The sequence below is a fragment of the Dendropsophus ebraccatus genome, chromosome 15 (genome assembly GCF_027789765.1).
Source record: "Dendropsophus ebraccatus isolate aDenEbr1 chromosome 15, aDenEbr1.pat, whole genome shotgun sequence".
In the NCBI taxonomy this organism is placed as follows: domain Eukaryota; kingdom Metazoa; phylum Chordata; class Amphibia; order Anura; family Hylidae; genus Dendropsophus; species Dendropsophus ebraccatus.
In genome coordinates, this window is record NC_091468.1 from 54,935,685 (window position 1) to 54,956,830 (window position 21,146).

Sequence of the window (21,146 nt, forward strand, 5' to 3'; positions counted from 1 at the left end):
ATTGTGCTTGTTAAATTTAATGAAGTTCACTGTAGCAAGTCATAAACTGCAATAATTCCGCTAACCTCGTACATACACTTTCTGCCACTCGGATCAAAAGCAGCCCTGTACACAAGAGCAGCGGATGAGATTTCTCTTAATAGCTTCTAAATCTTAACCCCTTAAATGGACTATACCACTGATGTTCTACTAAAGCCCCTGCAGTGCAATAGGATTTATTTTTAGTATGGTAATAAAGTTTATTACAGGCATTGCATTTCAGTCATCAAAGAACCAATAGAAAACAAAGAAGCTGGAAAATACCAGAAAACACTGGAAGGGCACTCTGTATAACTAGCATATTCCAGCTATTTAGAGGTTATAAGAGAAAATACTATATAAATATGAAACTATACAGTATACTGTAGCACATACTATATGTGTGTTTTGGGTCTCTGGCGCAGGGAGATTCCCGGGTGATCACTAGATGGTCCAGGCAGCCCATAGGACCCAGCTCCGGGGCGACGGCAGAAAATCGTTGCTATCTAAGTCGTTTGTCTTTCAACATGTTGAAAGACAATGATCAGCCATCGTTGTCTTCTATTACACAAGACGATTATTGTCCGTAACGCCACATACGGCCGATAATCGTTTCGTGTAATAGGGCCTTTAGTCAGGGTATTTACATGCACAGCACGGACAGCAATCTGACATTTCCAATGTGAACCAAACTTTCCCACAAGTCATATTTCCTTCATTTTATCATAAAACAATATTTTTAAGCATAAAACATTATCTTTTACCTGTACTGAATGCTTAAGCATGGGCTCTGATGATTTACTGGTAGAAAATTCTTCTTTATACCATTCTGTATCTGTTACAGTCTAATAAAATATAAAATAAGGGAAATAATTTTGTCATATATAAGCAGATGATCTGCTATTGGTAACATGATCAGTGAATACCATGACAGTCTCCTCTGTATTAACCCTCACATATTACACATTGCCCCCACTAGGAAGATGTATATCAAACTGGACTGGACTGAGAGAATTTCTAATACTAGATAAAGCTATCAGGTAGAAGAGAGAAGGAGTGAGAACCAAATGACACTGCTCGATGTCAGATCAGCGCTCGCTTGTTCCTCATTCCCAGCTTGCTGCCTGTGCTATTACACAAACAGACAGCGAGCGGAGCAGCGGGCACAGGGAGCTGCCCATTGTAGTCATCGGCCACCGCTCCTATTACATGTAGTGATGAGCAGGAGACTGTTGCTGTCATGATCGTTGTGATTCAATATGTTAAAACCCAATGATTAGCTGACATGCACTATATCGTGGCCTTTTAATATGACCTATTACACCAAACGATTATCGGCCGGAGCGGACGGTAATCGGCCAAATACAGACGAATATTGCTCCGTGTAATAAACACAACGATCAGCCGATGACAACGATCATCGGCTGATCGTTGATTTAGGTTTGGACCTATAATAGTCGGGCGCCGACCGCGCATCGCTACATGTAACTGCGATGCCTGGCCGGCGGCTGAAGATTTGCAAAGTGTATACAATACCTAATACAATACGTAATGTATACAGTTTAAGCAAGGGCTGCAAGGACATAGGTAACGATGTCCATGCAGCCCTTGTTAAACAATTATCGGGCCGTTTACAGTTATGATCGGGCCCCCATTGGCCGTGTAATACCACCCTTAAGAGAGATAGCCAAAATTGTGTTCATCCACTAGTTATCCAATATGTATGGCCAAATTTAGGAATATACCGTATTTTTCGCTTTATAGGACGCGCCTTTTGATAAGACGCACCCCTGATTTTAGGGGGGGAAAATAGAAAAAAAAATATTTTGCTCATTGTCACAGTTTGGAGATAGCAGCAGTGTGATTGGTGCCAATCCCCCCATATAGTGCCCCACATAGTAGCCAATGCCCCCATATAGTGCCCCACATAGTAGCCAATGCCCCCATATAGTGCCCCACATAGTAGCCAATGCCCCCATATAGTGCCCCACATAGTAGCCAATGCCCCACATAGTAGCCAATGCCCCCATACAGTGCCCCCATATAGTAGCCAATGCCCCCATATAGTGCCCCCATATAGTAGCCAATGCCCCCATACAGTGCCCCCATATAGTAGCCAATACCCCCATACAGTAGCCAATGCCCCCATACAGTGCCCCCATATAGTAGCCAATGCCCCCATACAGTGCCCCCATATAGTAGCCAATGCCCCCATACAGTGCCCCCATATAGTAGCCAATGCCCCCATACAGTGCCCCCATATAGTAGCCAATGCCCCCATACAGTGCCCCCATATAGTAGCCAATGCCCCCATACAGTGCCCCCATATAGTAGCCAATGCCCCCATACAATGCCCCCCATGGTAGCCAATGCCCCCATACAATGCCCCCCATGGTAGCCAATGCCCCCATACAATGCCCCCCATGGTAGCCAATACCCCCATACAGTGCCCCCCATGGTAGCCAATGCCCCCATACAGTGCCCCCATATAGTAGCCAGTGCCCCCATATAGTAGCCAATGCCCCCATACAGTGCCCCCCATAGTAGCCAATCCCCCCTGCGACCAGAAAAACAACAAACAGGCTACTCACCTGTCCACCCACCCCAGCAGCTCCTCTCCCGACACTCCGGTCTCCCATCATCCTCCGGCACAGGCAGCTGGGGACAGAGAGACTGCCGCTGCAGAACACTTCCGGGACACAGGCAGCTTCTCTGTACCCCACTGCCTGTACCCGGAGGATGACGGGAGACCGTAGTGTCGGGAGAGGAGTTGCTGGGGCCGGCGGAGAGGTAAGTAGGACAGCGATCCCCTCCGCCCGCCCAGCCGGCCCCCTCCATCGCCGCTTAGCCGATCAGGAGCCCAGGAAAGTGCTACTCATTGCACTTTCCTGGGCTTCTGATCGGCTATCAGCTGAGCGGGGATAGAAGGGGCGGGCTGGGCGGGTGGTGGGGGTCGCTAAGGGCCGCTCACTATGCATATGCATAGTGAGCGGCAATAGAGGGGGCGGGCGGGACGGCTTCCTTGTGGTGCTCGGCACTGATTGGGAGCCGTCTTCGCTTTATAGGACGCACTTAGTTTTTCCTCCCACTTTGGGAGGAAAAAAAGTGCGTCTTATAAAGCGAAAAATACGGTACTCTGGCCTTCAGAAAAATACTTTAGGCTATAAACACACACACCGTATACCCAGCGTATTTACTGCTGCAATACGCAGCAAATACGCAGCAAATACGCAACAAATACGCAGCAGATTAGATCTAAATAACTGAACACAGCATCAAATCTGCGCCATCAAATCTGCTGCAGATTTGCTGCGTATTTGCTGCGTATACGGTGTGTCTGTTTGTACCCTTATACAGGAATAATTAATTAAAAAAAATGTCTTTTAATCCGGAGAATGGTTTATATGTATAAATGAACAATAAAATTAAAAATTATACTAGAAACAATGACAATGATATCCTCCTCTAATATTTGGCAGTTCTGTACAGGGCTATGTTCACACTACGTATGAGACCGGCCGTTTCGTGACCCTTAAGTACCGTCCGGATGATCCGTCCGGCCACAGAGCTCTGATGCGGGCGCATCAAAGCTTACCATAGCACACAGTGAAGCGAGCGGCTGGAGCCGCTCGCTTCACTGTGTGAACTGACAGGTCTTTCTGCGGCCGGAATTCACTGAATTTCGTCCGCAGAAAACTGACCTGTCAGTTATTTGCGGGGCCGCACAGATCACAGATGGAGCATATACGATGTGTGTACGCTCTGGCCGGGATGCCATTGCTTAATAGGCTGTGTTCCGCTGCACAAAAACTACGGCCGTTGTTGCCATCGGCAACAACGGCTGTAGTTTTACGTAGTGTGAACATAGCCCAATACTGTAAGTCAAAAGGTACAATCAGCAAGTCCTCTATGAGTAAAAGCCTTATTACACGGAATCAGGCTGAATCAGGCTATGTTCACACACTATATTTTCGTAAAACCACAGCCGTTGTACAACAGCCGTGATTTTTACGGAAATATACGTGTCATTGCTGCCTAGGAATCCCGTCCTGAGTATATACACATAGTATACGCTCCAGCCGGGAACACTCAGGCGCCGCAAACAACTGACATGTCAGTTTTCTGCGGCCGCTATTCACTGAATAGAAAACCCTGGCAGTGCACACTATGGTGTGCTGTGGTGAGTTCTGATGCGGGTGGGATAATCTTTTCAGAGACTGGCTGTTCCGTGTCACAGAACGGCCGGTCTCATATGCTATGTGAACATAGCCTCAGGCCGATTATCGCTCCATGTAACAGAGATGACGATCAGCTGATAATAACCATCATCAGCTGATCATTTTTTGGGTCCAGACCTAAAATCATTGCACATCGTGTAATAGCGATGCATGGCCGACTGCAGGTGGCTGTGTGGGAAAAAAACAAAACCCAAATACCTCTCCATGTTCCCTGACATCTTGCGAGGTATATAGGAGTTTATTCTTTTTACAAGGGCTGCACAGACATCGCTAACGATGTCCGTGCAGCCCTTGCTGTCCAATTATCGTGCTATATATGGGTTCAGTAGGAGATTGGCACTCGCTTATAGAAAGTCCTCAGGCCGTGAAATAAGGCCCTAACCCAGGAGACATTATACTGTCCTCCTCCTCTAGTGCTTGTGAAGGTGAAACCCCATGTTTGAAAAAGTAGAGATACTTGTTTTATATCTATTAAAAAAAAAATAGAATGAAATATAATACAGTCAGTTTATAACCTTAGGATCCAGTTCAGTCGGTGGTTTATGTGGACAGCTCTTCGAATGGCTACCAAGTTCAGACAGAGGCACAATGTCTCCACATCCTGCACAATAAAAACATAACGCAGAGTCTTAATTTCCTAATATTCTCACTGTATATCATTAAAGTGACTCTGTACCCACAATCTGACCCCCCCCCCCCCAAACTGCTTGTACCTTCGGATAGCTGCTTTTAATCCAAGATTTGTTCTGGGGTCCGTTCGGCAGGTGATGCAGTTATTGTGCTAAAAAACAACTTTTAAACTTGCAGCCCTGTGTCAAACAGGAGTATCTGTGCCCTAACTTTGCACCACGCCTCTATCCCTCCTCCTCCCCTCTTCATCATTAGGAAAGCCACTGGAACATTTTCTCCATGCTTAACATTGCACAGGTGGTTAGCGATCCAGCCCATGTTCAGTATTCACACAGCTTAGGAATAGGAGACAATCTGCCTAGAGCATTCCTAATGATGAAGAGGGTGGGGAGGAGGGACGGAGGGGGTGGTGCAAAGTTAGGGCACAGATACTCCCGTTTGGCACGGGGCTGCAAGTTTAGGACAATAACTGCATCACCTGGCGAACGGACCGCAGGACAGATCTTGGATTAAAAGCAGCTATCCGAAGGTACAAGTGGTTTGGGGTATCAGATTGTGGGTAAAGAATCGCTTTAAAGTATATATACAGATGAATGAACGTATACTGGCATCTGTTAACCCAATCATTAATCCAATGGATGTTATCAAATACATGTAATTGTGTTTCTTGTTCTGTGGATTATTACTACTAGTGTCTCGTTCTCCTGATCAGTTGCGGTGTGAAGACTCAAATGCTGACATGTAAAAACTTTTTGTGTGTCATATATAAAGTTTTTTTTCATGACAGTGCCTATTTAAGGGGTGGACCTATTATAGTCATGGGCAGCATATCCTTTTGGCACATAAGATACGTATATATACACGTAGCAGAGACTGAAATACCCTTATATATATACAGTGGTACCTTGGTTTAAGAGTAACTTGGTTTAAGAGCGTTTTGGTTTAAGAGCTCACAGTTTTTCAAAATTGTGACTTGGTTTAAGAGCATTGGTTTGGTTTAAGAGCTCCCAGGACTGGGTGGGAACGCGAGTGGAGGAGGGGCATGGTCTGTATAGCGGGATCTACAGCCCTGTACTCTGTCCCAGGAAGTCTCCCTCACCTTCCAAATCATAGCAGATCCACTTGAGGCTGGGGCTTACATCAGGGGACAGGACTGTGGAGGTAATCTCTCCATAGCTGTAATCCCTCTCTTCCCGGACAGAGAGTGCTGCTATACTGTGCCCACATCTGTCCTGCTCATTCCTTCATGTTCCCTGCAGTCTCTGTCAGCCCTTGTGTTTCCCATCCTCTCCATTACTGTACAGTAACTTATAATATCACATATTCTGCTGTTTCTGAATGTTTGTTTCATCTGTTTTACATGTTATTCAGAATTATAAATCATTATTTTTGGGATGTGGAACCAATTGTCTGCATTTCTATGATTTCTTATGGGAAAATTTGCTTTGGTTTAAGAGTGGATTTGGATTACAAGCACGGCCCTGGAACGAATTATGCTCGTAATCCAAGGCACCACTGTATATATATATATATATATATATATATATATACACATACATACATATATATATATATATATATACATACATACATGTGTATATATATATATATATATATATATATATTGCAGTGAAATGATCAAATCTCAGGAAATTATGAAATGGACGAGCCGTTCCATCATTTCCCTGAAGAAGGTCAGGGATTTGATCTAATCCCTGACCCCTTTCAGGGAAATGATGGAATGGAATTCTATCATTCTCCCCAGGCAACATACAAGTTTCTTACTGCCTGTCGGGAGGTCCGGTGCAGAAGGCAGAAGGTGCTGGATGGGGAGCAGAGAGGTGCGGTGGCGGAGGCAGAGGGGCGGATAGGGAGCAAGCGGTGGCATTTCCCCCCTGCAACATACAAGTTCTTCTCGGGAGGCCGGTGCAGAAGGTCCTGGACGGGAAGCAGAAAGGCGACGGCGGAGGCAGATGGGCGGACAGGGAGCAAGCGGTGGCTTACACGCACGGCGGTGAGCGACACCGGAAGGCAGAAGGTCTTCCCTGGTATCTCCCACCAGGGCATATGGTGGCAGGGCATATAGATGGAGAGCAGTAAGGAGGCGGACGGGCGGACGGGGAGCAGAGCAGTGGCTTGCAGGCACGTCCCTGGAAAGCAGAAGGACCTCTATAGACCTCCCGGCAGGCAGAGCGGCATGCACCGGACCTCCCGACAGGCAGTAAGGAATTTGTATGTTGCTGGGGGGAAATGATAGAATTTCATTCCATCATTTCCCTGTAAGGGATCAGGGATTTGATCAAATTCCTGACTTTCTTCAGGGAAATGAAGGAACAGCTCGGCCATTTCATCATTTCCCGGAATTTGATCAAATCCATGATTCTATTATTTCACTGCATTATATATATATGTATATTAGTATGTATTAGTATGTATGAGTATGTATTTGCATATATATATATATAATATATATATATATATTATAGAAGGCAGAAAAATGAATATTGCTAGGTTAAAATCCAGAATTACGTGGCTTTACCTCGGTAAGCGAAATAGCAGAAGACATTTGCTGCTGACATATTCCTATCCAGCTCATACTCGGGAAGCCTCCAGTTCTCACCAAGAACGGTCTCATCCAATGGATCTGTTTTTGATCGTCTTGTTAGAAGATCCAGGTATTGGGCTGATATTGTGTGCTTGGGAAGACTGTATAAAAACGTAAACAAGGACTCAAATCATTAAGATGATAGTACATAGAGTAAAAGCCTTACACCTTTAATTAATGATGGCGGACTGATTGTTCAGCCATCAGTTATCTCTACTGTTTGACCCCCATACCCTTCATATACAGGAAATGTTCAGAATAAATGAGCGCTCCTGTGTTCTCTATGAGGAGGGCTAAGCCGCAGCCAGAAACCGGTGGCTTATCTTTCCCAGAACAAAAGAACTGGGTGGTGACAGTCACACCGACTCATCATCTGGTCATCATTGTTCGGGAAAAAAAAACAAAAAAAAAAACTGTATTGCAAACTGAGCCAGACACGTGCCATTGTCTGCCTATAGAGTGGTATTGGGGGCTTTCATCTGAAGTATATTAAGGAATACTTCTGACTAGAGATGAGCGAATTTACAGTAAGGGTACTATTACACCAAGCAATTTTTCAACGACTAACGATAAACGATCTTAAACGACCGCTAAGGCAAACGACCCGAAATCGTTTGCCCAATTACATGGAACCATGATCGTTATTTATGATCGTTCTTGCGGTCGTTTAGTCGTCGGTATTGCGTACATGTCAGGTGCGAATTCTTATTCCACCGAACAATGTGCGAACGATGTGCGAACGATGTGCGAACGATCAAACGATAGAAATAGGTCCGGATCCTATTAAACGATCAACGATTTCTCGTTGGTCGTTTAATCGTTGCCTGCTATTACATGAAACGATTATCGTTCACATCCGAACGATTTAACGATTTTTCAAACGATAATCGTTCCGTGTAATTGTATTGCAAACTGAGCCAGACACGTGCCATTGTCTGCCTATAGAGTGGTATTGGGGGCTTTCATCTGAAGTATATTAAGGAATACTTCTGACTAGAGATGAGCGAATTTACAGTAAGGGTACTATTACACCAAGCAATTTTTCAACGACTAACGATAAACGATCTTAAACGACCGCTAAGGCAAACGACCCGAAATCGTTTGCCCAATTACATGGAACCATGATCGTTATTTATGATCGTTCTTGCGGTCGTTTAGTCGTCGGTATTGCGTACATGTCAGGTGCGAATTCTTATTCCACCGAACAATGTGCGAACGATGTGCGAACGATGTGCGAACGATCAAACGATAGAAATAGGTCCGGATCCTATTAAACGATCAACGATTTCTCGTTGGTCGTTTAATCGTTGCCTGCTATTACATGAAACGATTATCGTTCACATCCGAACGATTTAACGATTTTTCAAACGATAATCGTTCCGTGTAATACCACCCTTAGTCTGGCTTCACATAAAAACCTGAACGCTCTGCGTTTGTCTCCCGTTGGCTGAAAAAGATGGATACAGAACTAGGGCTGCCTGGAAAACATGGAAACAGCCTATGGCTTATGGCCTATCCATGTTTTCGAGGCAGCCCTAGGACTGTATCCATCTTCTCCAGCCACCAGAAGTGAAATGTTGAGCATACGGGGTTTTGAGAACCTGAACTTACTGTTAATTCGCTCATCTCTAGTCCTGATGTATACATCTGATGGAAGTTAAAAAAAAAAATAATAATAATAATAACAAAGCCTTATACTGCATTCCTTTTTTTATTCCAATATTTTACCTTCCTTTGATGGAGACTGGTCTGTACAAAGCAGCTAAGGATATAGGACACTCGTATTTCATCTGTTCCTGAGCATCTGCAAACCTCACCCCAAATGGAAGCTGGGCCCGTGTAACAAGAATTCTGTAAACCTGAACATCACAAGTTTAGAGAAATTCAGAGAACATTTATGGAGGAGAGTTCACACGGAGACAAATACAACTGGCACCACCAATCACTGTCGCCCTTCAGTCTCCTGAATCTCCCTGTTCTCCTGCGTCATGATGACACCACAACAACTACTTGTTCAGCCAATTAGTGAACGCAGAGGTGTCCCGGCTTAGTCACCGATTGGCTGAGCAATGACATTCCAGGATCGGGAGATACAGGAGACCGGCAGCTGACTGTTAGGGTCCTATTCCATGGGCCGAGCAGGACCCGTTTAACAATGTAAATGAGCGCCGATCTGCTAGATCGGCGCTCGTTTACTGAGCCTATTCCACGGCCCGACAATTGTTAGCGAGCGCTACAGGGACATCGTTACCGATGTCCTTGCAGCCCTTGTTTCATACATTACCTGTCCAGTTCTTCACCTTCTCTCCCGGTCCCGCGCCACAGCATCAGCTTCGGAGCGGCCTGACTGAACGCTCAGCCAATCACTGGCCGCGGCGGTCCCGGCCAGCTCCGAAGCTGATGCTGCCGCGCGTGGGATCGGGAGAGAAGGAGAAGACCTGCAGCCTGGACAGGTAATGTATGATGTTTGTGAAATCATCGGTCGCCTGCCGCGCCTGCTATTCCACGTAGCGATGCGCGGGTGGCGAACAATGATTTTAGGTTTGAACCTAAATGAACGATAAGCCAATGACACGATCATCGGCTGATCGTTCTCTCTATTCCACGGAGTGATAATCGTCCGATTCGACTTCCACTACTTATCAGCTGCTGTATGTCCTGCAGGAACTGGTGTATTCTTTCCAGTCTGACACAGTTCTCTCTGCTGCCATCTCTGGCCGAGACAGGAACAGTCCATAGCAGGAAAGGTTTTCTATGGGAATTTGTTACTGCTCTGGACAGTTCCTGTCTCGGCCAGAGGTGGCAGCAGAGAGCACTGTGTCAGACTGAAGAGAACACACCACTTCCTGCAGGACATACAGCAGCTGATAAGTAGTGGAAGACTTGAGATTTTTAAATAGAAGTAAATCACAAATATATATAACTTTCTAAAAAAAGTTGATTTGAAAGAAAAACATTTTTGCTGGAGTACCCCTTTAAGTGCAATAATATGCTATGTATAGGTACAGAGGCCATTGCTGTTTACTTTGGACCATTCTAATGCTCATAGGGCTAGATGGTAAGGCAGGGGTCCAGTGCAATACTGATCTGGTAGAATACCCTATATTTAGGCACTGTCTGTAATGTGAACTATGGCCAATTGTTCCTCCCAAAATATCATACTGTGTTATCCCTTTGTCTCCCCTGTGATTGTTATTATGATGTGGTATATTAGGAATGAATAAAGTAATGGATTCTATATACCCTGTGTAACATAGAAAGACAGATGTGACCCAAGAGCGTGCCATTTATTACATAACCTGTGAATTGGAGCCATCAGCAGAAAGCACAAGAACTTCTATGACTGTATCCCCGAGTGCGACTGGGACGGCTTTAGTGTCATCTCTTCCATTCACAGTCACCTTCATCTGACTGTCTTGGATTACGGGCTTAATGCTGATACAGCTGTGGAAATATGGCACTGCACCTAGTTGGGAAGACAAACGGGAAAACGTGAGATGTCATGAAGAAGCATAAAAGCCAGCAAGTAAGAAGACAACCAAATATTGGTGGACGAACGTCAGGTACAATGGAAATTAGCCATATTAAAGGGGTTGTCCAGCGAAACTCTTTTCCTTTCAAATCAACTGATGACAGAAAGTTATATAGATTTGTAATTTACTTCTATTAAAAAAATCTCAAGTCTTCCCGTACTTATCAGCTGCTGTACGTCATGCAGGAAATGTTTTATTTTCAGTCTGACACAGTGCTCTCTGCTGACATCTCTGGCCAAAACAGGAATTCTATCTCGGTTTTCTATGATTTCCCATAGAAAACCTCTCCTGCTCTGTTCCTGTCTTGGCCAGAGATGTCAGCAGAGAGCACTGTGTCGGACTGAAAATAAGGCAACATTTCCTGCAGGACATACAGTAGCTGATAAGTATAGAAAGACTGGAGATTTTTTAATAGAAGTAAATTACAAATCTATATAACTTTCTGGCACCAGTTGATTTGAAAGAAAAAGATTTTCGCTGGACAACACTTTAAGTGAACACTTGGAATAAGTAAAAAAAAGCTGCTGTCATATCTATCATCTAGGGAATGCTTTGAGGAACAATAGTACAATAGTAATGTTTTCTGAGCTACTATTCACCTGAGATAGCTGGGGCAGCATACACCCGATATTTGCCCTTTATAGAGGTCTGTGACCACCTGGAGGGCAGTGCTGCCTACTAGAAAATTAAAGGGGTTATCCAGGCTTAGAATAATATAGCTGCTTTCTATTGAAAATAGCACTGCACCTGTCTTCAGGTTGTGTGAGGTATTACACGTCTCCATTCACTTCAAAGTTGCTATACCAAACACAAGGTGAGGACTAGAGTGACATTCTTTCTGGAAGAAAGCAGACACGTTTTTTTCTGAGCTTGGATAACACCTTTAAGATAAAGCAGAGAGACCCTGCAGTCAACGGTCTAGACCAGTCAGCAAGAATGAAAGAGAAAGATGAAAGTGTGATTATAGGATCAGACTACATCCAGTTTGCTTGTAGTCTGTTACCATGGAAACTTTTAGATATGTATGGGAGCAGTAAGTATTTTTACTTTAGTTAAATAGGATTTCATAATAAGTGCAGTTTATGGGCTACCCTACTTACACAACTCCTATTAAAGTCAATGGGAGTTATGCTATTTCTTTTAGCTTTACAACCCCCTCTGGCAGTCACAAACAAGCCAGAGAGAAACGGGAACCCTCAATTTGATGTAGGTGATACTCATATGAGTCCCAGGTGAGTATACCCCCTTTAACCCCGAAATCAAAACAAATTCGTTTTTTTTTTCAATTTGACAGCGCAAATGATTTTTTTCCGGTTTCGCAGCATATTTTATGGAAAAATAATGCCTGTCATTGCAAAGTACAATTGGTTTCACAAAAAATAAGGGCTCATATGGGTCTCTAGGTGAAAAAATGCAAGCACTGTGGACTTTTAAACATAAAATGGAAAAAGCAAAAGCGCAAAAACGAAAATTGGCTTTGACCTTAAGGGGTTAAAGCTAATGTACCATCAGTACATTCGCTTTAAGTTTTGCACATGGATAGAATGGCGCCAGCACGGGGAAGCCGGTGCTGCAGTCCTTTTTTTGAACCATTGCCGGTTCCCGCGTACAGCGACGTTCTATTCCCGGGCACCGGCTGGGGTGAGGCACTGGAGGTGGGCCGGCCTGCCCCCAGTTGGACTAAACCCCCGCCCCTTTATGTTGTGGCTCCATTGCTCCATAGTTTCAACCTTGGCCGCTGCCCGGGAACAGAATGGCGCCGACCGAGGGAACTGGGCTGCTGTTCAAAAAAAGGATTGCGGCACCAGCTTGCCGGCACCATTCTATCCATGTGCAAAACTTAAAGTGAATGTACTGATGGTACATTCGCTTTAACATGCCTTGCTGTGATGGCACTGATCTTGGTATTATCGCCACATTGAGTCTTATGTGTGTGTGTGGGGGGTCTTGTTATACATACAGGGATAATTTATGTCTCTCAACTTAAAGTTGTCCCTAAAACCCAGTTCCTTACAAACAAAGCTCCTATATAATAAAAAAAACCTAGGTAAATCTAGTTACAATAACCAGCATGTACTGACTGTATGACTGGGTAAGAGATATAGTGGATGATAGCAAAACTGTTGTGTTGTCTTAAACATGGTAAATGACCTATAGAGAGAACCATACTATAAAATGAAAGCTGCAGGAGGCTTATTAAGAGCAGCAAATGTCCAGGCTGTATGAGCTGACGCGGCCAAGAGGGACGGGCAGAGAAGGTTTACTGTTATAGGGAGAAATCATTCATGTACGGCTCCGCAGGACGCTGCACAATGCGCATCATAAACTATGTCCGAGAGCTGCGATGCATCTAATGAAGGCTCAATATACATGAGATCTGCAAATCTCCAACTAAGGTCTAACTTTCTAGCTTCTACAACAAATCTACAACTAAGGTCTAACTTTCTAGCTTCTAAATATCTCTTAAAGAGCCACTGTCATATTTTTTTTTTCTTTTTGCAGAAATCAATAGTCCAGGCGATTTTAAGAAACTTTGTAATTGGGTTTATTAGGCAAATATGCCATTATCTGCATTCAGAAAGACTTTCCCCAGGCCCCCTCCTTCACTCTCTCATCCACTGCTCATTATCAGGAAATCACGACTCCACAGTCGAGTCCTGTGTAATCTATGGAGAGGGGAGGGAGAAGGAGGAAGATTGGTCACCAGCAGAGAACAAAGGATTACACAGCGGGACCTGTGTAAAAGCTGGTATTCAGAGGTCAGAGAGGTCAGTGCTGACTGTCAGAGGAGATAGCCCGGTGATGTAGCTGTAAATTAACTCTTTGTTGTCCTGTTTTGGTGCCTCATCTTCCTCCACCCCTCCCCCTCCATAAGAGAACCATGAAGACAGGAGGAAGAGCTTCACACTTCATGATAAAAATGCATTTTTCGGCTAATAAACCCAATTACAAAGTTTCTTAAAATTGCCCCTTTAATTTGGTATCGATGGCCTATCGCAAGGATATCCTGACCCTAGAAATCAACTCCTTTTTTTTTTATCAACTGGAGTCAGAAGATTATACATATTTGCAAATTACTTCTATTTACAAATCTCCAGTATTCCAGTACTTATCAGCTGCTGTATGTCTTACAGGAAGTGGTGTGTCCTTTCCAGTCTAACACAATGCTCTCTGCTGCCACCTCTGTCCATGACAAGAATTATCCAGGACAGTAGCAAATCCCCATAGAAAACCTCTTAGTTCCTGACACAGACAGAGGTGGCAGCAGAGAGCACTGTGTCATACTAGAAGAAATACAGCAGTTCCTGCAGGACATACAGCAGCTGATAAGTACTGGAAGACTGGAGATTTTTTAACAGAAGTAATTTACAAATTTATATTATTTTCTGGCAACTGTTGTTTTAAATGTTTTTTTTCCCTGAGTACCCCTTTAAGATTATAATATTAATTAAACAAAATAAGCAGAAAAACCTGTAACCAGAGAGATGGAACTATTTGGAATCATCACTATTAATGCCTGGATAGAGAAAATCCATTTAAAAGCCTGAAGTGACAAGTGATACGGGGGAAATATAAGACTGTGCAGGGGAAATGGCCCCGTCACTCTGCTAGAACAATAGGAATTAGCATAAATTTCCTATAACATATTTATAGGTATAGCGGTTACTGCAGGAAATCAAAGATCACAATGTAAAAAACATCAACAAGCAATAAATTAAATGTTTTTGGAATACACAAGTGATGTGCAGCTCCGCCAGCTCCTAGCGTATCACACACTAATAATTCTCACTGACAGGTCGAGGATATTGAACAGAAGTACATGAATATTCGAAGACATCTGGAGCAAATGACGGGGCCAGATCCAGATCCTCAGACAGACGGATTCCTTCGAGTGAAGCGTGACCTGCAGATAGTCTAGTGATTTCTACAGTATATTTCTTGGCCGTTCCATCTTCAGCAGTCACTTCTACCACCACGGAATTAAGACCATTCTTCAATGTCACAGTCTTCGAGCCGCTGCCTCCCTGAGCAGACAAAGCAGATTATTAGGAGGGAACTCCAATATTTACAGGCAACGACCATTCCTACAAGCTGTCAGTGAGGAGGGATATAGGATACAGTCTATCTTCATTTCAGTTACTGTATGCACATAGTCAGGGCCAGGGGCCTAGCAAGGATTCATGGGGCACCATAGCAAAACACAGTATGGCCCCATGAATCCTGGTGTCTAGGGGGCAGTGTATGCCCTCCATCCCCAGAAGGCATGGCTCCTGAGGGGCTCTCACAGCAACAGTTCCCCCCACCGCTCGGGATGGTGCGGCTTTCACAGCATCCCAGGCACCCACCCCACAGGATGGCTTAAATCTCACAGCATCCCAGGCCTTGGCAGTACCATGGAGGCAGGCCATGCTCTGCCGCACAGGACCCATAGCAGCTGCGTGGCCTGTCTCCACGGGAGTTACACCACTACTCAGGGCTGGCCTTAAAGAGGATGTATCATCAGGTACATCCTCTTAATTTTAAAGACGGATAGAACGGCGCCGTCACGGGGAAGCCAGTGCGTTATTTGAACCATGACCCGGTTCCTGTGTACGGCGCCGTTCTATCCACAGGTATCGGGCCAGGGCTGAAGCACAGGAGGCAGGCTGGCCCGCCCCCAGTGGGAGAAAAACCCCGCCCCTCTATGACGCTGCTCCGTTGATTCTAATAGAGCCGTGTCACAGAGGAGCGGGGGTTTCCTCCCACTGGGGGCGGGCCAGCCTGCCTCCTGTGCTTCAGCCCGGGCCAGTGCCCGGTAATAGACCAGCACTGTTCTATTGATATGCTACACTTAAAGGGATTCCAGGTGTCTGATGCGGGCCAGAAACGTGACGTCTCAGGTCCGCTCAGCCAGTCAGTGAAGGAGGCGGGATCCCTAGTACATAGCCGATTAAGTCCCACTCGGTTGCGAGTATTGGGAAATCAATAAAGAAATACCAGAAGGGGGCCTTTTGGGCCAAAGTCTAACTCAGTTGTGAGTATTGCGACATGACAAGGGTTTATCAAAGCCAGGCATCCATCTACTGACAGCTGTTTTGGGGTATTTGCCCCTCATCAGTGTGGAGCAAGATTCTGGCCCACTGGGAGGCACCCCTTGGCAACAGGTTTTCCTTCCCTGGAGGGATATCTGGCTATTCCCGTCAAGAGCAGAAGCAAATACCTATAGAAAACCTTTTCTGCTCTCCAGACTGGAAGAGCTATCTCCTCTCAAGTCAGCACTGATCTCTCTGACCTCTGAATACCGGCTTTCACACAGCTCCCACTGTGTAATCCTTTGTTCTCTGCTGCCAGAGAAAGTCTTTTTGAATGCAGATAATGGCATATTTGCCTAAAAAACCCAATTACAAAGTTTCTTAAAATCGACTATACTATGGATTTCTGGAAAAAAATAAATAAAAAATGAAACGACAGTGACACTTTAAGAAAAAAGTAATCCTTACAGCTGACTCACCAGCAATGTCCAGGAGGCTCCTGCATCACTAGTCCAGGCGTCCACAGTAGTCTGTAATACCTGGCTGGGCACTTTTGCCCGGTAACTTGTTATGCTTGGAGTGAAAGAAGGTTCTAGTTTTACCCCAGACACGGAAAGTTTCTCCAGGTCACAGTTATTCATGTCTTTGTCTTCTTGAGTCCTGCAAATGACAAATAGAATACTTAAAAAATCACAATTTATGGGGTATTCCCACTCCACTATCATAGTTATATGTGTAAAACTCATCATGGTAAGTATTGTTATAAATCCTTTAGCACACTTGCCTCCTCCTCCCGATATGCCGCTCTTCTCACCCCCTTGTTGACAGCTCATTGCCTAGGTTTAACAAAGCGAATGTATGCATGTACTTGTATGACGAGCCCAACAGGTTTACCTGTGATAGTAGACATAGGAATACCTCGTTTAAGGCTAGGTTCACACTGCGTTTTTTTTCATCTGTTTTTCCATTATAAAATAAAACAAATCAAAATTACAAATCTCTGGCACTTGCTATGACCAGTTGATTTGAAAGAAAATATTTTTTGGTGAACCATCCCTTTAAGGGAGGGAAAGAGCAGGGAAAAATTCCTATATTGACACCTATACTTATCCATATAGATCCATAATATGTAATGTAGTGTAACTATTATCCCCTGCAAAGAATTGGCAAATGGGAAGGGATAGTGCTTCTAAAATTTAACTTTTATTTATTTTAATTATAATACACCATTCTTGTGGGAACACAGACTATAGTATTTTAGATTTAAAATACAGTGGTACCTCGGTTTAAGAGTAACTTGGATTGAAAGTGTTTTGCAAAAAGAGCTCACAGTTTTTCAAAATTGTAACTTGGTTTAAGAGCATTGCTTTGGTTTAAGAGCTCCCTGTACTGGGTGGAAGGGGGAGTGGGGGAGAGACATGGTCTGCATAGCGGGGTCTACAGCCCTATACTCTGACCCAGGAATTCTCCCTCACCTTCCAAATCATAGCAGATCCACTTCAGGCTGGGGCTTACATCGGAGGACAGGACTGTGGAGGTAATCTCTCCATAGCTGTAACCCCTCTCTCCCCGGACAGAGAGTGCTGCATGTATGTGCCCACATATGTCCTGCTCATTCCTTCATACTCCCTGCAGTCTATATCAGCCCTTGTGTTTCCTATCCTCTCCATTCCTGCTTTAATGTCCCTGCACTCACACTCAGCTATACACAATGCTGCTATACTGTGCCTGCACTTACACTCTGCCACTCACACTGTTGTATAGGGAAGTCTCTGTCACTGTCCTCCTGCACAGCTCTGATTCTCACTTCCTGATTGGTCCATGCAGCCACAGCCCGCACAGCTCTGGGAGTTAGGACGTAACATCACCATTTTATCCAGGAAGTGACATCACCACGTAATCCAGGAAGTGACATCATCATGTTATCCAGGAAGTGACATCACCACGTTATCCAGGAAGTTACATCACCATGTTATCCAGGAAGGGACATCACCACGTTATCCAGGAAGTGACATCACCATGTTATCCAGGAAGTGACATCACCATGTTATCCAGGAAGTGACATCACTATGTTATTCAGGAAGTGACATCACCATGTTATCCAGGAAGTGACATCACCATGTTATTCAGGAAGTGACATCACCATGTTATCCATGAAGTGACATCACCATGTTATTCAGGAAGTGACATCACCATGTTATCCAGGAAGTGACATCACCATGTTATCCAGGAAGTGAAGCCTTGATGCAGTAGTAAGTGCAGGGAAAAAAGCACTTGTTCACACACTGTTGAAATTGAGAAACAGGCGTCATTTAATGACAAATAACGGCCGTAATTTAAAAACAACGGCTGTTGTTTTAAAATAACAGTAATTATTTGACATTAAATGACGGCCATTCACTAGATTTCAACAGTGTGTGAACATAACCTTTCTATATTTTCAATCCACTCCTGGTTTCGGTTGCAAAATACTGCGCAAAAATACTGTGTGGGAACATAGCCAAAAAAATGCATGCTGAAAGAAATATTTCACAGTGTGAACTGCGCCATGTTTCCCCATTGAAAACAAATAGGTGCACACTGAACACATTTTTTTGTCTACTTTAATGTAAATATGAAGTCTTCAAGGAGCCATCAGAAGCCTTTACTGCCATGATAAGTGCCATATGCTAAAGTTCAAGTTAAAGACCGCAATAAATGAGATTTAAAAAAGAATTTATAAAAAAAAATGTATAAAACATGTATAAAACTACCTGTACCAGCTGTCCTGTCACTCCCAGGTTAAACAACACTAAAGAATTTCTCTCTAACGCTCAGCAACTTTATGTCTCCACTGCAGCAGCCATTTTGCCGTGGATACAGCCCTATGCCTATACGTACTGTGGTCTCCGGTAAAATGGCTGCCGTCTTATACTTTCGCATCCTGACCCAAAGACATGTTTCCCTTACAAGACGCGGTGACTAAGGACGCGGTTACCATGGTGATCTGAACACCTGAATTGGAGCAGTAACACGTGACTTATAAGATGTCGGGGCTACACCTTCTTTAGTTAGGTGGCGCCCGCTTGTACGAAGGGTTTACTGCAGATTACAGGAGAGGGTTAAACGGAGGTCACATGACCGGGATAGAGTGGGAGGAGCTTATTCACTGTGCATTTGTACTCATTTGCGGGGTGATGCTCTGCACACTATTCTGAGGGAGTGATGCTCTGCACAATGGAGCCGTGCGCCCCTACTGCAGAAGGTTTCTCCACTGCACTGCTGCTCATCCTCTCTCCCCACATAGCAGCAGCACTGATTGTGAGCCCCGCCCCGTCCGGTCACGTGACCTCCTCTAACCCTCTCTACGCCGGCATCACCCGGAAGTGGTGCGGACACGCGTGTGTGAGGTAACATGTGTTCTGTTCTGAGGACGGGGCTCTACACAGCAGAGACCCCAGGGAGGTGTCATAAGAGTACACGAGCAGAGGCTGGAGGTCCTAGAGATGACAGGCGATCACATTGGTTATATCAGTGATAAAAACTACATCTCCCAGCATGCCCCGGGCCTCGCTGTCCGGGGATGTTGTAGTTTGTAGTCTTGTGGCAATTTGTGAGGTGTAAAGTTATATGTGGTTGTGTAAAGCAGGCTTGGGGAAGCTTCGGCCCTCCAGCTGTTGCAAAACTACAATTCCCATCATGCCTGGGCAGCCGAAGGCTGCCCAGGCATGATGGGAATTGTAGTTTTGCAACAGCTGGAGGGCCGAAGCTTCCCCATGCCTGGTGTAAAGGCTTCTGTGGTCTCTGCTGATAGATCGGGGACCCCCTCATGTCTGCCCTATGTCACGGTACCCCTTCTTTATGTCTCTGTGTGGTCCTGTGCCTCTGTTATTCCTCCTGGATATTACCACTTCCTGTGTGGATGAGCCTCCTGCACACTCACCGCTATGAGGACGGTGGGAATGGTAACACCCAGTTGTCAATGTATACGTAGAATCCCAGGAGGAATAACAGAGGAACGTGTCAGGGTCCGAGGGATAGAAGCTCCACAATCCGGATGGAGCTGCACAGACTTGGTCAGAAAATAAAGGATTGCACCAAAATAAGATAATAATTTGTCCAACCCTGCTGCAACTTTATTGTGGTTAAAGGAGAGGTCCGGCAAAAATTTTTATTAGAGTATTTCCCCCCAAAAGTTATACAAATCCCCAATATACACTTATTACGGGAAATATACATAAAGTGCTTTTTTTCCCTGCACTTACTACTACTTCAAGGCTTCACTTCCTGGATAACATGGTGATGTCACTTCCTGGATAACGTGGTGATGTCACTTCCTGGATAACGTGGTGATGTCACTTCCTGGATAACGTGGTGATGTCACTTCCTGGATAACGTGGTGATGTCACGACCCGACTCCCAGAGCTGTGCAGGCTGTGGCTGCTGGAGAGGATGATGGCAGGGGGACACTGAGCATCCCTCTGCCATCATCCTCTCCAGCAGCCACAGCCCACACAGCTCTGGGAGTCGGGTCGTGACATCACCATGTCATCCAGGAAGTGACATCACCATGTCATCCAGGAAGTGACATCACCATGTCATCCAGGAAGTGAAGCCTTGATGCAGTAGTAGTAGTATTTCCCATGATAAGTGTATATTGGGCCAATCAGTGTGTTGCCCAGCCGCAGCCACTGATTGGCCGGGCAGAAGAGCAGTATGCCGTGACCCCGTGCAGCGAGGAGAGGTATTGTAAACAGAGCATGAGCCGGGCGGCAGCAGAAGGGGTTAAGGGGCCGGCAGAATTACATACTTGCAGCGGTTGTTCAGACAGCTGCGAGTATGTTGTGACAGTAAACTGACAGACTCGCAGCAAGATTTACGCTGCGAGTCTGTACGTGTGAACTGACCCTAAAGAGATTTTTCAGGATAAAACAATCAACTATTGATGGGCTCTGAATTGTTTTATCCTGGAAATCATGATCGAGGCCTTCCTGCCCTGCTCTGGCCTGTTTGCAATTTTTTAGCTTTCAGCTTGTTGATCACCACCTTTGGTTATGACAAGAGTTCTGGGTGGTGTACCTCTTAAAGCGAATGTACTATAAGGAACATTCGCTTTAAGTGTTGCACATAA

General features: G+C 44.9%; 2 protein-coding genes across 3 annotated transcripts in view; one reads left to right on the top strand and one right to left on the bottom strand.

Moving 5' to 3' along the window:
* The window catches only part of LOC138773966 (uncharacterized), a 68,863-nt gene extending 51,049 nt beyond the window's left edge, over positions 1 to 17,814 (bottom strand). Inside the window, exons 1-8 of the mRNA XM_069954478.1 lie at positions 17,775 to 17,814; positions 16,516 to 16,696; positions 14,845 to 15,049; positions 10,791 to 10,957; positions 9,220 to 9,350; positions 7,426 to 7,592; positions 4,772 to 4,857; positions 783 to 863 (exon numbers count right to left, since the gene is read on the bottom strand). Coding sequence (XP_069810579.1) covers positions 783 to 863; positions 4,772 to 4,857; positions 7,426 to 7,592; positions 9,220 to 9,350; positions 10,791 to 10,957; positions 14,845 to 15,049; positions 16,516 to 16,677 — 999 coding nt within the window. The 5' untranslated portion in view covers positions 16,678 to 16,696; positions 17,775 to 17,814. The remainder of the gene's footprint in view (positions 1 to 782; positions 864 to 4,771; positions 4,858 to 7,425; positions 7,593 to 9,219; positions 9,351 to 10,790; positions 10,958 to 14,844; positions 15,050 to 16,515; positions 16,697 to 17,774) is intronic.
* Positions 17,815 to 19,174: 1,360 nt separating this feature from the next.
* Positions 19,175 to 21,146, top strand: part of C1D (C1D nuclear receptor corepressor) — a 32,344-nt gene continuing 30,372 nt past the window's right edge. The window contains exon 1 of one of the 2 annotated variants that reach the window (XM_069954838.1): positions 19,175 to 19,425. The gene's annotated coding sequence lies outside the window, so the exon portion shown is untranslated. The remainder of the gene's footprint in view (positions 19,426 to 21,146) is intronic. The other variant, XM_069954839.1, reaches the window with a different exon arrangement.